Source organism: Argentina silus, assembly GCF_951799395.1.
Source record: "Argentina silus genome assembly, chromosome: 21".
Lineage (NCBI taxonomy): Eukaryota > Metazoa > Chordata > Actinopteri > Argentiniformes > Argentinidae > Argentina > Argentina silus.
This window is the reverse complement of record NC_139675.1, coordinates 8,010,982-8,027,186: the sequence shown is the minus strand read 5'-3', so window position 1 is coordinate 8,027,186 and position 16,205 is coordinate 8,010,982. Positions and strand designations below refer to the sequence as shown.

The window sequence follows — 16,205 nt, the reverse complement described above, 5'->3', positions numbered from 1 at the left end:
GAATCTCTTTGCTTGAAGGATTATGATTCTATGGTTGATTTAGGACTACCAGGGTTTAGTGCTCATCAGGGGAGGCTGGTGGAGGTAGAAATTGGAGGACAGGCTCATTGTAATACATGGAATGTTATCAAACACATGGTATCAGACACCATTCCCTATTCCATTCCATGCATTACCACAAGCCCGTCCTCCGATTTCTACCCCCACCAGCCTCCCCTGGTGCTCTCTTTAGTAGCCTTGGTCTACAATTTACTGAGTTTATGCATGCAAATCACTGTTAATTTTGGCACTTTTTAAAAAAGAAAAAAAGAAGTTTAGTAATTTTGACTAAAATAGTAATAATAATAATTTTTTTACCTCATTGCCTCATTGAAAAGCCAACATAAATCACTGACTTCGATGTGCGCCATCGTAGCTTGTACTACTAATAACATATTTTTCTGCATTACATACTATCGCAGGATTCTTTTCCGAACAGCCAAATTAGCAGAGTAATGACTGCAGCAGATTAAAAGTCACACACAGGACAGGACACATAAAGGGCAGTAGGCCTAACCAATGCCAAACAAGCTCTGCGTTTGAGAGGATCAGCCTCAGCAAGGCACTGCACCAGTTCTCTGATATTTATCACACAATCGGTGGTTATGTCTTTACCGAAGGTGAGTTGTAGATCAGTGATCTGCGCAGCGCATTGCTCAAACCAACCGACCCTCTCAAACGCAAATATTCGCTGACTGTCTTGAGATTGGGCAGTGTTTCCCCCCGTCAGCTCGTGTGTACAAAAGCTTTCTTCTCCGATGGAAACTTTGCATTCGGTTTAGTTTTAATCGATTTCTCGATCTATTTAGTCAGTTATCGTCTCGTCTTTTGCCAGAGAAAAATAGGTGTTTGACGAAAATTTCCCTCACACTGAATAAATACATTTATAATAAAAAGAACACATATTAGATTGTATATTTACATTTATGCATCAATCTATCCTTAATGTGTATTTATTAATAGGTGTTTGACGAATATTTCCCTCACACTGAATAAATACATTTATCATAAAAAGAACACATCATCAATGTCTGTGTCTGTGGTAACACGGCTGCTTAGCGTATACAAATATGACATGTGTACTATGATTATGAATAAATGATTTTAAAAGGGCAACCTGGTATTAGTACACTTTTTTACTTTTCAAATAAACGATATATAGCCGTTGATTCTTGAATAATATAACTTCTAAATGCTTCATGAGCTAAGTTCGACTGTAAGCTCTCTAGCCCTCCACAGCGGTGTAGTTTATTGCTCCACAAAGGCGTGGGAATCGAGTTGCAGTGTGCAGCACCTTGTGAAAAAAAACCAAAGCAGGTTATGAGGGTATCAGTTCATCTCGCGATAGGTCAGGTTCAATTCCATTCTTGTCTATTGTGAGAGTTTTTCTGTCCTCGCGCGACTTCGGAACTTTCCCACGCCTGTTGTTGTGGCGTCTGCCCTCTGCCCGTCGCTCCCCCTCTTCTCTCACCCATTTACCCCCGTCACACCTCCCCCTCTTTCACTCCCGTCGTTTCTCCTTTTCCTCCAGTCTGGGTTCTGTTGTCCCGACAAGCTTTGGGAGGGGGTTGGGGGTTGGGGGTGGGATCTCGCGATTGTTGGACTTTTTTGGAGAGTTAGTGGAAGATGGCGCCCGTTGTGACGGGGTAAGTGTTGAAATTTAGAGCAAAATGAAGGAATGGAGTTAAAAAGTTCAGTTTGATTGTTTATGTAGATCTATACCACTTTGTTGCAATCATGCATGAATGTTTTTCTTCCTTGATATTGTCGCCCGCGTTTTTTAAATCGGCCCCACACCTCTTGCTACTTTGTCGTATCAATGTTGGTCCAGTTGTTCGTCAAAGGCTCGCACCCTTCTTTGCCAGCAATATTCGCTTGCGATAGCTGCAAAGGCTACTTCTTTTAGCTACTGGATGGCTAGCTTTTCTAGCCATCTTATTTTGAGTCCAGTCCCACTATCTTGGTTTAGCCTATTTGATTGTTTGTCAGTTGGGATCAGCAGCGGAGCCGACTGGCCGTTGTATTTTGAAACTAGGTTTCATATATTATCTTTGTCGTCCAGTAAACTGAAAACAAAGTTGGCTAATGTTGATTGATTGACACGTACTTTCACGTGCAACAAAACTTCCCACCTGCTGCAGTATGATACAACCTCGCCGGATAGCATCCTCCTCTATACAGTCCTACAGACAGATAGTCGGAGACTTTGTCATGACATGGATCGAAATAAAAATGACACCGCAAAGACACAGTTCGTAATAAAATCCTTCTTTCACTGACTGATGGTTCATCGACTGGCTGTCCCCTTTGACGGACATCAAGCTTGCCAAATGTCTCTTGTAGAGTAATGTATTGGCAAGTAAAGGGATTTAGCGACCTAACTTTGACCAAATCCCGAGTTGGAGGTTGAAGTTAGAGTTACAGTTAGTTCGCTAAGTCTCCTACTATCATCTGTCCATAGGACTGCATAGAGGAGGATGCTATCCGGCTATCGAACACTGCTGCCGTGTAACACGTTCTTACCCGTTGATAAACAGTTTGACCATTATCCACTGCTGAATTGATGAATATAGGATGATGTTTAACTATTGAGCTGCTGAGTTTAAAAAAAAAGTTGTTGACACCGCTTGTTTTATTTTGTTTCCCAGGAAGTTTGGCGAGCGAGCTCAACCGCAGCGTCTGACAAGGTACAAGAAACTCCCACGGCACACTTCCGTAACTGTAACATATCTCTGTAAAACTGTATAAACACATAGCGAGGTTGTGTAAAAACTAGAATTCTGTACCATGTGTGGTCAATAACGCTTAGCAACAGCGTGCATGCTTTTGTTCTACCCCAGCATGACACACCTGATAAGACTAGTCAAGTAACCATCAATATTTGTTGATGACCACTGATTTAAATTCTAGCTTAATTTGACGACTCTGAACGATAGGCCTATATAATGAGTGTCAACTTAAACATGTATTCTCAGTCACCATGCAAAAGATGCATGAAACGTATTGCCCCCCCCCTTAACAACTTAAATGTTATGAAGCGCTTTACATTGCTATAAATCACCTCAAAGCGCCTGTTTCTAATTGAACACTGCACTGAGGCAGCACTGCAGGCAGCTGTGATTATCTCACCATCTGTGTTTATGGGGAAGTATGGCAATGGTGAGTACACATTGCTTGAATGTTGTTCTGTGGTTTTCCCCGTAGAGAGGCCATGAGGAACTATCTGAAGGAGAGAGGAGACCAAACTGTGCTCATACTACATGCGAAAGTCGCACAGAAGTCTTACGGCAATGAGAAAAGGTGTGTGTGTGTGGAGGCTTTGTGGAGAGAGAGAGAGAGAGAGCGACAGAAAGGAAGTGATGTTATCGTGTGTGTTTGTGAGCGTGTGCACACGCGTATGTGTGTGCATGCGCAGGTATACTGGGTAGGGCCTCCCTTTGCTCTCAAAACAGCCTAAATTCTTCGTTGCATTGATTCCATAAGAAACAATGTTCCATAAGAATGTTGGAAACATTCCTTTGAGACTGCACATTTTTCAGGTGCACTTTCAAGCTGTGAATCTTCTGTTCTACCACATCCCAAAGGTGTTCTACTGGATTCAGATCCAGTGACTGGGAAGGCCACTGAAGAACACTGAACCCATTGTCATGTTCATGAAACCAGTTTGAGACAACTTTTGCTTTGTGACATGGTGCATTATCATGCTGGAAGTAGCCATTAGAAGATGGGTCAATTGTGGCCATGAAGGGATGCCCATGGTCAGCAACAATACTCAAATAGGCTGTGGCATTCAAGCGATGATTGATTGGTATTAATAGGCCCAAAGTGTGCCATGAAAACATTCCCCACACCATTACACCACCTCCACCATGAGAAGGTGTACAGGTGTGTGTTTTTAGGTCTTAACCACATTCCCTGTGTCCCCCCCCCCCCCCCCCCCCCCCAGGTTTTTCTGCCCTCCTCCGTGTGTGTACCTGATGGGCTGTGGCTGGAAGAAGAAGAAGGAGGAGATGGAAAGGGAGGGCTGCTCCGAGCAGGAGGCCCAGCCCTGTGCCTTCATTGGCATAGGGAACAGCGAACAGGAGATGCAGCAGCTTAACCTGGAGGGGAAGGTAGGTCGTCACAAATACACACACACACACAAGCTGCATAGAGTATGGCTGACATATGGCCGTGTATGTGTGTGTATGTGTGTGTATGTGCGCCCGCAATAACATATGTGCGTCAGTCGCACTCTGTTTCCAACTGTAATCTCCCTCCCTCTCTCTCTCTCTCGCTCGCACACAAGTACACATGGAGAAAGCGCTGTGTATTCTCTCTCTCTCTCTCTCTCTCTCACACACACACACACACAAACACACACACACAAACACACACACAGAAGTAGAGCTGTGTGAATTTCCTCTTTTTCTTTCACCAGAATTTCTGCACAGCTAATCTATACACACACACACATTCAAATGATAAGGTTACAGAACCTCTGCACTGCTAAAACCCTGTTCTCAAACCACAAACACACTCTCTCATGATAACATCTCTTCCTTTGTGCGTGTCTCTCTCTCAGAGCTTCTGTACTGCGAAAACCAGTCTCTCACACACACTCACTCTAATACTAACTCTTATACACACTCACTCTAATACTAACTCTCACACACACACACACACACACTCACTCTAATACTAACTCTTACACACATACACACTCACTCTAATACTAACTCTCACACACACACACACTCACTCTAATACTAACTCTCACACACACACACACTCACTCTAATACTAACTCTTACACACACACACACTCACTCTAATACTAACTCACACACACACTCACTCTAATACTAACTCTCACACACACACACACTCACTCTAATACTAACTCTCACACACACACACACTCACTCTAATACTAACTCTCACACACACACACACACTCACTCTAATACTAACTCTCACTCTAATACCAACTCACATACACACTCACTCTAATACTAACTAACTCACATACACACTCACTCTAATACTAACTCACATACACACTCACTCTAATACCAACTCACATACACACTCACTCTAATACTAACTCACATACACACTCACTCTAATACCAACTCACATACACACTCACTCTAATACTAACTCTCACACATACACACTCACTCTAATACTAACTCTCACTCTAATACTAACTCACATACACACTCACTCTAATACTAACTCACATACACACTCACTCTAATACTAACTCACATACACACTCACTCTAATACTAACTCACATACACACTCACTCTAATACTAACTCACATACACACTCACTCTAATACCAACTCACATACACACTCACTCTAATACCAACTCACATACACACTCACTCTAATACCAACTCACATACACACTCACTCTAATACCAACTCACATACACACTCACTCTAATACCAACTCACATACACACTCACTCTAATACCAACTCTCTCTGTTTAGAACTTCTGCACGGCGAAGACCCTGTACATCAGCGACTCTGACAAGCGGAAGCACTTCATGCTGTCAGTCAAGATGTTCTACGGCAACAGCACGGACATCGGAGTCTTCCTCAGCAAGAGAATCAAGGTCATCTCGAAACCCTCCAAGAAGAAGCAGTCCCTAAAGAACGCAGACCGTACGTAGACTCTTATCAACTTCACCCTCTTTGACTTTGCACTGTTATACCCAAAGTGTGGGTTATTCCAAGGCAACACAACTAATTTAAAGTAGCCTGCTGTAAAAAATAAACTGTGCAAAAGAGTTGCAGGGTTCTCCCCAGGATTTTAGTGCGTAGCACTGACATTTGTTTATTCAAACTCAAAATGCACCAGAAAAATTCAGCTGAAATGCTGAATTCACTGAGGGACGCCAGAATGCTTTCACTTTCGCTTTGAACGACGACGTCGTTTGGCGATGAAAGACGGTAACTCGTCACTAAGTGGACAGTTTAATTTGCCATGAAATGTTTACGTAGTGGCGCCGCCAAGTTCACAGCGTGGCGCAGCGCCACTCTTCCGTCCTTTGGCGAGAACGCTGGGGTTGGCTGCCAATTATTTTTTCGATTCCATCAATTCAGGAAGTGATTTAAATCTCTGATTCGGTTCCACAAAAAGCTGTTTATCTGCAATTCACTGTTGAATGTGAAGAAACCCACATAGTTGAGTTGCCGACGATTGTGACACGCCAGTATACGCAGCTGCTCAGAGATGATTATTTGTTTCAATGGATTGAAAAGTCATTGAAAATTAATGCCCTTTTTTCAATTATGGAATTGGAATTCAATTCACTTTCCGGAATTGATGGAATGGAAAAGGAATTCGTGAAGACCCTGGTAGGCACACACACACACACAAACCCAAACATACCATATGTATGCACATATGCTTGCAGGCATTCACACATACACACACAATTACACACACATGCATGTAAGATGACCTCACACAATGCCATGTACACATGCTAGTTGTCTACTCTATGCATTGTGCAATAACTTGCATCGCTATGGTTACGAAACTGTTGCTAAATTTGCTTTGCTGTTTTTTTTGCTTAGATTGCTGTGAAGTGACTGGGTGCAATGATATGGTCTCTCTGTGTCTGTGTCTCTCTCCCCCCACTCTCTCTCCCCCCTCCCTCCCTCCCTCCTCTCTCTCTCTCTCCAGTGTGTATAGCGTCAGGGACCAAAGTGGCGTTGTTCAACCGTTTGCGGTCACAGACGGTCAGCACGCGCTACCTCCATGTGGAGGGGGGGAACTTCCACGCCAGCTCCCAGCAGTGGGGCGCCTTCTACATCCACCTCTGTGAGTCACCCTCTTTCATTCCCTTCTTCCATCCCGCCTCCTTCTTTGTCTGTCATCTGCGAGTGACCCTCGTCTCCTCTTGTCCTACCTTCTTTACCTCCTCGTTCTCTCCATCCACCTCTGTGAGTCACCCCTTTCCCTCCCTCTCTCTTCCCTCCCTCTTTCATCTCTCCTCCTCCCTTCTCTGTGTCGTCCGTGAGTGACCCTCCTCCCTTCTTTACTCCCTCGTTTTCTCCATCCGCCTCCTGTGAGTCTTCAATTTTCTTTACTCTCTGCTTCATTGCCATGGTGATGCAGATGTTGTTGGCACCAGCGTAAACAAAGCAAAACAAAATGGAGGAACACAATAACACTGACACCAACAAAAAGCAATGACCTGAAACACTGATTCTGTGTGTGTCTGTGTGTGTCTGTGTGTGTCTAGTGGATGAAGAGGAGTCTGAGGGAGAGGAGTTTGCAGTGAGGGACGGATACATCCACTACGGACAGACAGTGAAGCTGGTGTGCTCCGTCACCGGCATGGCCCTACCACGACTGGTGTGTGTGTGTGTGTCTGTGTGTCTGTGTGTGTGTGTGTGGTTTTAGCAGCGCGTGTGATTTTAGCAGTGCAGAAGCCCTGTTGAGAGAGAGGCCGAAAGGAAGAGATGTTATGGTGTGTGTGAGAGAAGGAGAGCCTGCAATAAACAACATGTGGTTATGTGGTGCTACTGTACAAGTGTGTCACCTAGATGTAATGAGAGCATCGTGTGTGTGTGTGTGTGTGTGTGTGTGTGTGTCCGTCCGTCCGTCCGTCCCTCCAGGTGATCCGTAAGGTTGACAAGCAGACAGCGTTGATGGACGCCGACGACCCCGTCTCCCAGCTCCACAAGTGTGCCTTCTACCTGAAAGACACAGAGAGGATGTACCTGTGTCTGTCCCAGGAGAGGATCATCCAGTTCCAGGTCACACACACACACACACACACAAATGCATGCATGCACGCACGCACACACAAATACATGCATGGATACACACACACACAAAAATACCTGCATGCACACACATACAAATGTATGCATGCACACACACACACACACACACACAAATACATGCATGCATGCACACATACACATGCGCGCATACACAAATGCATACATAAACACACACACACATGCACCAATGTATGCATACATACACACACACACATACACAAATACATACACACACACATGCACGCATACACAAATACACACACGAAAATACACCAAAAAAAGAAAACAAAAATAACCTTGACACACACGCACAGGTTTATGTCCTACTTCACGTCAAGTTAAAACCCACATTCCCATCCCCTCCCCCCAGGCCACGCCCTGTCCCAAAGAGACCAATAAGGAGATGATCAACGACGGAGCTTCCTGGACTATCATCAGCACTGACAAGGCAGAGTACACCTTCTATGAAGGCATGGGCCCTGTCCCCTCCCCTGTCACCCCTGTCCCTGTGGTGGAGAGCCTACAGGTAACACACACACACACATACCGACCTCTTCTCATTGCCATAAGACTTCTGTGTGCGACGTGTTTGTGTACACGTAATTGCTTCATGTGTATCAGTCGCCTTCTGTTTACAACTGAAATCTCTGTCTAACACACACACACACACACACACACACACACACACACACACACTCTCTTACACACCTGTCCCTGTGGTGGAGACTCTACAGGTAACACGTACACACTTTAACCCTATTTATTCTCTCCTTAGTTGAATGAAGGAGGAGACATGGTACACACACACACACACACACACGATCATCACATCTGACAGAGAGGGAGAGGATCAGAGACGTGCACACACACACACACACACACACACACACAGGATGCTCTCACCAAATCTAGGATCTGGATACACAGTTCAAAACTACAGATTACACAGTTGCCGCCACATAACTTCTCACTCGCTCAGCGTCACTCACACACTCACACACACTCACACACACTCACACTCACACACTCACACACTCACACACACACACACACACACACACACACACACACACACACACACACACACACACTCATACTCACCCTGTCTATTTTGTCCTTAGTTGAATGGAGGAGGGGATGTGGCCATGTTGGAGCTGACAGGACAGAACTTCACCCCGGATCTGAGAGTGTGGTTTGGAGATGTGGAGGCTGACACTATGTACAGGTGTGTGTGTGTGTGTGTGTGTGTGTGTGTCTGTGCGTGTGTGTGTGTGTGTGTGTGTGTTTGTGTGTGTGTGTGTGTGTGACGCTGAGTGAGTGAGAATTTATGTGGTGGCAACTGTGTATTTGTCCTAGATTTGGTGAGAGCATCGTGTGTGTCTGTCTGTTTGTGTGCGAGTGTACTTCTCAGATCCCCTCCCCCTCTGTCGTGTGTGTGTGTCATTCATAAAATAGAGCACTATTTTCATGATTCTGTGAAAATGTATCTTACCATGAAAATAGTCTGAACCATCCCTTTTAAGTGATCAAACACCATCCCTTTAACTGTCGACGCACGTCTACACCATCAAGAGCATGCTTCAGCATACTTCACACCACGTCAATTGAAATCAAAATATTAATGAGCAGATACATATAAGGACATATGGAGGAAAACTAAAAACTAAATAAATGTGTGTTTCAAGTCCAATGTGCGTGTGTGTATATGTGTGCGTGCCTTCCTCCCCCTCTAACCCCCCTCCTCTCCCTCTCTCCCCCAGGTGTGGCGAGAGCGTCCTCTGCGTGGTCCCGGACATCTCGGCCTTCAGGGAGGGCTGGCGCTGGGTCCGCCAGCCGGTTCAGGTGCCCGTCACCCTGGTCCGAAACGACGGCATCATCTACTCCACCGCCCTCACCTTCACCTACACGCCCGAACCGGGCCCGCGCCCCCACTGCAGCGCAGCGGGCGCCATCCTCCGAGCCCACAGCAACTCTTCGTCCTCGCCCTCGTCGTCCTCGCCCTCCTCCTCTTCCTCGTTGGGCGGGCTGGGGGACGGAGGGCCGGGGGGATACGCCACAAGCGGCTCCACCAATAGCATGTCGTCATCGTCCGTGTCGGGGATGTCAGTGACGATGTCGGTGTCTTCATAACGTAGGGTATATGTGCGTGTGTGTGTGTGGGAGAGGGGGGATTTGTGCGTGTGTGTGTGTGTGTGTGCGTGCGTGCGAGTGAGCGATAGAGTGTAAGAGAGGTTCCGATACAAAGACATTGGACAGGAATCATCCTCCCTCTCTCGTTGGCGCCCCCTGAGGACATTTGTGGACATGACAGCCTGATGCTACTGCATGGACTCCTCTCTGAGAGAAGTGGTAGTGTCAGACCACGATGCATCAAATCGTGATCGGCCAACTCTCACGGACGTCTCATTTCGTAAGAGAAGCATTTATTTTCTTTTTACGAGTTTCAGACGAGAACGCCGTTTATCTCCGCTCGTTGTTCGTTCAACCGAGGTTATTTGAAACGAACAAGGCCATCGTGATGTGTCCGTCGTGTGCAAGGGAAACCAAGTTGGGGAAAATGTTATTATCGTAACATAGGGTTTTTTTTCGGACCAAGGACTGTTATTATTATATTATTATTTTATTCTTATATTTTATAAGCTTTAGCTGAGGTACATTTTCACGTTTTTGTATTATAACGTATAGTAAGTAAGTACGTACACTTTTGTTACCAAATAGTTTGTTTGATTGTTTTTATCAACCCCCCCCCCCCTTTGAGAGTTTTAGCTCAGAGGAGGTTGGGGGAAGGATAGAGGGTGCGTCCCAATCGTCTAGAGTCGCTTCCTCTTCTTCTTTACTTTCCGTCATCTGCACTGATGTTTGAGAGCAGTTGCTTCCACCAATCCTTTCTTTGTTTTAAATCAGCGCAAATTAAGGAGAGGATGAGAGGAGGACGCCGCTCTCAGACTATCGGGACACACTCCTAATCTGGATTTCTAGGCCGACTGCCTTAATCGATCAGTCTCTTACCAGACCTTTTTTTAAATATGTTTTTGTACGTATGTATAAGTTGTTGTGTTCACTATCAGTGTATTTGGGAGGGTCTCAGACCAAGGCCTGGGATTTCTAATCAAGTTGTGTTTTTACAGGAACGCTCGATACCCAATCGATCCCTTTAACTCACTAACTGCCAAAGAATTCCGGAACACTCACCACCTAGAGTGCCAAGTGTTTTATGTGGCGTTTACCTAGCAACAATACTTTGATTGCTTCCGAAATGAAGCATCATATTTTATGCATTTTTGGTTGAATAAAGTCACCCTTGGCACTCTAGTATGTTGACAATTTGGGCGACTTTATTCACCTGTGGCACTAAATGAGTTAACCCAACCGCCTACCCACTCGATCTGAGAGGTATTAGTAATGTGGCTATAAACCTCGTCCACCAAGGCCACGTTTGACAAGCATATTGGCCAGAAGTGTCTGAGAACATGATTTTGTCGCAATATCTCCATCTTCCCTTCTGAATGTGTGTCATCACCTGTCTGGGTCTTCTTGGTGTTAGCAATATTTTAATAGTTCCACCATCGTGGAATTTGAATAATTGGAATATGTGTCATTTAGCGCACTATTCAGTCCTCTTAGATCTACTCAAGTGCGTAGGTCAGTGACCCTCAATCCTGGTCCTGGAGAGCCACAGTGGGTCCAGGATTTTGTCCCATTCTAGTGGTGTATCACACCCGATTGAACTAATCAACTGATATTCAAAACCTTGATTACCCTGAATCAGGTGTGTCACTGCTGAGCTGGGAGCAAAAGCCTGCGGCTCTGAAGCGCCAAGAGTGAGGATCACTGACGTAGGTTGTAGGGGCTATGTGTCTGTTTGGGATTGGGTCGAAGTCTTTAAAGAAGAGCTTTAAAACACCATGTATGCCTTTAGCCTTGCGATACCCCCACCGAACCCACCCTGACTGATGGAACATTAGCATGGACAACAGAGAAATCAAACTAAACCGTCGCCACAGTGCTAACTAGCCGACCGAACGCTACATCGCTAACTCAAATAGCTAAGATAGCCTTAAGCTAAACCACATTGCAATTTAAGTCACTCTGCTAAAACTTAAGCTACAGTGTCATTTGAATTGCGTTGCCTTAAAAAACCACTACCTATGGGAGACTCTTTTCTCTTGCCACTTTCTCTAAACACACCATAGCCTATTCGTCTGATGTAGCTAAAGCTTTACGTTACACAATGTAGTCTGGTCATTATTTTCTTATTTTTTTGGGGGGGGGGGGGGGGGGTTCACCATCAAGCAGCAGTTTCATTTGAGTGCCAGTCAGCTACGGTCGTGTCAACAGATGTCGTTTCTGATCCAGCACAAGTATGCTAAGTTCAGATGAAGTTGCACCTGGCTTCTAACCCAGAGCCCCTGGATTCTCTTTTGGGTCAAAGTTGAGGGGGATTTAAGTGTTGTCCTGTTGGGTGCAGAGGTATGGTTTCTCTGCATTACACCTGAGCTGTGTTTCCAATGGGGGAAACTAAGGCGACTCGACTGACCAGCAAACTGATGTTTAATCTCCAAATTGGTTACATTTTGGTTCGGGACAAGGGTTTGGTTAAGGGTTTGGTTTAGGTTGCAGTTCAGGGTTTGGTTTAGGTTAGGGATAAGGGTTTGGTTAAAGATAAGGGTTTGGTTAAGGATAAGGGTTTGGTTAAGGATAGAGTTAAGGGTTTGGTTAAGGATAAGGGTTTGGTTAAGGATAGAGTTACGGGTTAGGTTAAGGATAGAGTTAAGGGCTTTGGTTAAGGGTTTGGTTAAGGTTAGAGTCAGTTTTAGGTTTTATTATCTAGTCGGCTGTCAATGGGGTGCTGGTTCGATAGAAAGGTCCTTTTAGTTTCTCCTGTTTCCAATGCAGCGGTGACCAACTCCTGACTGGTGAGCTACTGTGTGTAACAGGCTGTTGTTCCATCCCAGCATTAAGACATCAGTAGCCTGTTCCAGAAAGGAGGACCACTAAATTAGCCAGCAGATGCATCTTGATTTTCCAGTTTATTAAGACTGCTAAACTTGAATATGAGTTTGTTTATTTTTTTTATTTTTTTTATCAACTGTGATGATTATAACGATATAAAACGGTTATTTCCTGATGTTTTGGAGAGTTGGCTGGTTAACTCATTGATCTTGCTTCGTGACCCCCCCCCCCCCCCCCCCCCCTCCCTGCTTAATGAACTAAGTCAGGTGTGTGTTAGTGCATGGCTGGAACAGCACACCCCGCATCTCTGCACTGTCCTCAACCTTTCTCCAGCCCCACTTCTCAATATAACCTTTGACCTTTCCAAAATTAGCCCCACAACTCCCGTCGTAGGTTTGCGTAAACCCTCACTGTCGCCTGAACGTGTCACCACTGTGTCACCATTACTTTTAAATCATTACGAACTGCCTTAACGATCAATTTGTAGGTCACCTAGCAACCAATTGGTGTTTGTTTTTTGTTGTTTGTTTTGTCAATGAGGGAATCGTGTGTGTGTGTGTGTGTGTGTGTGTGAGAGTGAGAGCAGCGATTTTACAGTATACCCTACAATGTTCACTTTGTGTACAAAGGTCGTTGTTCAATGTTCTTGAACTTGATTGCCAAACAGTGTACACTTTTGGGGTTGGTCTGTGACCTCGAGGAGGTGTGGCCTATTTCATCATTGGTGCTGTACTACGTTGAAAGGGATGGTTGCTCTGTTGCTATGGGAACAGGTTACTGCTATGCTGTAAAGTAACAGAGTCAAACTGATCTCCTTATTTGTTTTTTGTTTTTTTTAACAAAGTTGTGTTTTTTGTAAACATTGTTGTTTATTCTCATCTTGGCATCTTAGTGCTCCTCTTCTTCCTGGTTAATGCCCCATCGATAAACTCTGTGTGAGTTATTAGTTGACCTGTTTTTACAAACGTCGGTCACTCGGCTTTGGTAAATGCTAAGTGGGATGCTTGGGACGGCCCGACTCTGACGTCACCCCACTGATGTTTAAGAAACGGTTAGGGTTAGATAAGGGTTAGGGTTAAGGTTTGCGCTTAGGGTTAAGGTTAGGGTCATCACAAGAAATCACTTCCCATGAGGAATGTCCCCAAGGCTTGGTTCCATTCAGTCCCTAGTCTGCTCCCTTGGGCTCCTACTCCCTTGGCTCCTACCCCCTTGGTGTTCACAGATGGAAGCGCCACTGTGCCGGTGTAAGCAATATTACGATGGCTCAACTCGGCCTATCCGTAGGCCAAGTAGACCTGTTGCCTTAGTACTCACACCTATGCAATCTCCTCAGATCTGCAAACACACGAGGGGTGGATCTCAAACTCAATCCCTTACCATGGCCTGTAACCGTTATAAGCTACACAACTAAACTTGGCCTGGGATCCTCTAGAGAAACACCGTCCTCTCTGGTATTGGGCGGTGTTTCTCTCAGCCAACAACATGTCCTTCCTCCCCTGTTACAGAAACACAAACCACTCATATTGCCTTAGCCCGTGTTGGGTCATGCTGACACCCAGGTGCCAGTGTCTCGTCCTCTACCTTCAGTCGGCCTGTGTGTCTGTCTGAGAGGATTGGGTCTGAGAAGGGCGCTGCGCAGAATCCACCCATCTGTTTGCAATGAAACAACTATTTTTAATTTTTTTTTTAATTTACGCGATCACTGTTAGCGAATCTGCGCAGTGCTTTGCTCGTACCGGTCCCTACGCATGCGGGTCACCAATCCGGGTCCCCCGGGAAACCTGCAGTATTATCTGGCTTCGGTTTCAGTCAGGCACCAACACGGCCAATTCAGCTAACTTGCCATTCATCAGGACCTAGGCCCTGTTTGAATACTAGATACTCTTTCTGTCTTTTGTCCATCCTTTCCTTGAAGTAATCACTGACCTGACCTGACTTGATCGTTTGGAAGCAATGCAATGAAAAGCTTGCTCTGACCAATCCAGTCACGTTAGATCTGTGATTTCCTGGAGGGAGGAAGGAGGCATTTTGAAGGTATTCAAACATAGCCCTTGACTTCAGGGGAGGCTGGTGGAGGTAGGACTCAGAGGACGGGGCTCATTATGATGCTTGGAATGGAATGACACACTTGTTTGATGCCATTCCTCATTCCTTCCCTTGAATAACAATGAGCCGTCCTCTGATTTCTAGCTCTACCAGCCTCACTTGCTTGACTTGTTGAATGTGGTAGTGTTTGTTCCGGGCTAGGACTAAAGCCAGAACACACTGTATCTTACTGGGACCAGGATTGGTCAGCACTGATCCCAGGTGAGGCTGGTGGAGGTAGAAACTGGAGGACATTGCTCATTGTAATGCATGGAATGGAATAAAGAATGGTTTTAAACATACCATTACTCATTTGATTCCATGCATTACAATGAGCCTGTCCTCCAATTTCTACCTCCACCAGCCTCCACTGACTGACTGCACGTGTTTTCCTATGGCTTCAGAACTAAAATAATAACCGTACTCTTAACATGCCAAATGACAGTGTCTGTTTTTTGGTTGTTGTTTTTTTACTTTGTGTGTTTTTCATGCTTTGGACCTTGACAGGCAGCTTTTCTACAACATGCAAGGCGGATAGAAAGAGTTGTTTCATTAGTACTTTTGTCTTAGAAGGGTGGACCAGGGGAAACTCTCTCTCTCTCTCTCTCTCTCTCTCTCTCTCTCTCTCTCTCTCTCTCTCTCTCTCTCTCTCTCTCTCTCTCTCTCTCTCTCTCTCTCTCTCTCTGTCTGATTGTGCTCATCACTCTATAAAGGCAAATGTGACAGTGTTGGCAAAAGAAAGGTCAAGAAATAAAAAGTTGAAGTTTGTTTGTCTTTTTTATTTTATTTGTGTGTGGTTGTATACTAAGCTATCTGCTGTGCTGTACACACAAACACACACACACCTGTCTGCCTGCCTCTCAAAGGGCTTTGACAGACACCTGCGCATGCTCCATAGGGTAAAGGTCAACCCTGCCCTCTTTATTTTTAGACCTGGGGGGGGGGGTTGCCGGAGCGAAAACCGACACTGTTTCTGTTACCATGAGAGCGCATGTGTGTGTCCGCTCATTCACTCTGCTCAACCCATAGGTCAGTGAGAGAGAGAGAGATTGTGTGCACGTGTGTGTGAGGAATGCAGGCATATACAACTTTGTAACTTTGCATCACATAGCATACAGATATCAGAGAAGCCGCATCAACAGCTGCATAATCACCGGTTAAGACCATCCGTATAGCACTTGGATCTGTGAACATGCGTAAACGTTGAGACCGGTGCGCCTGTGCTCTCACGCGCACAAAGATCCAGCTCTCGCAGTGTCGTCCAGGAATGAGATTCCGTGTTCCGAGGTGTTTGTGCAAGCTGTTAGGACAACTGTATGGTCCGTGTGTGT

General features: G+C 45.4%; 1 protein-coding gene across 1 annotated transcript; it reads left to right on the top strand.

Moving 5' to 3' along the window:
* The first annotated feature begins 1,637 nt into the window (after positions 1 to 1,637).
* rbpja (recombination signal binding protein for immunoglobulin kappa J region a) lies at positions 1,638 to 12,043 on the top strand. The gene is made up of 11 exons (XM_083693363.1): positions 1,638 to 1,685; positions 2,688 to 2,726; positions 3,244 to 3,339; positions 3,986 to 4,151; positions 5,526 to 5,700; positions 6,728 to 6,865; positions 7,290 to 7,402; positions 7,666 to 7,806; positions 8,207 to 8,362; positions 8,958 to 9,061; positions 9,597 to 12,043. Exons 1-11 carry the CDS (start codon positions 1,666 to 1,668, stop codon positions 9,964 to 9,966), a joined length of 1,518 nt encoding a protein of 505 aa, XP_083549489.1. The 5' UTR covers positions 1,638 to 1,665; the 3' UTR covers positions 9,967 to 12,043.
* The last annotated feature ends 4,162 nt before the right edge of the window (positions 12,044 to 16,205 follow it).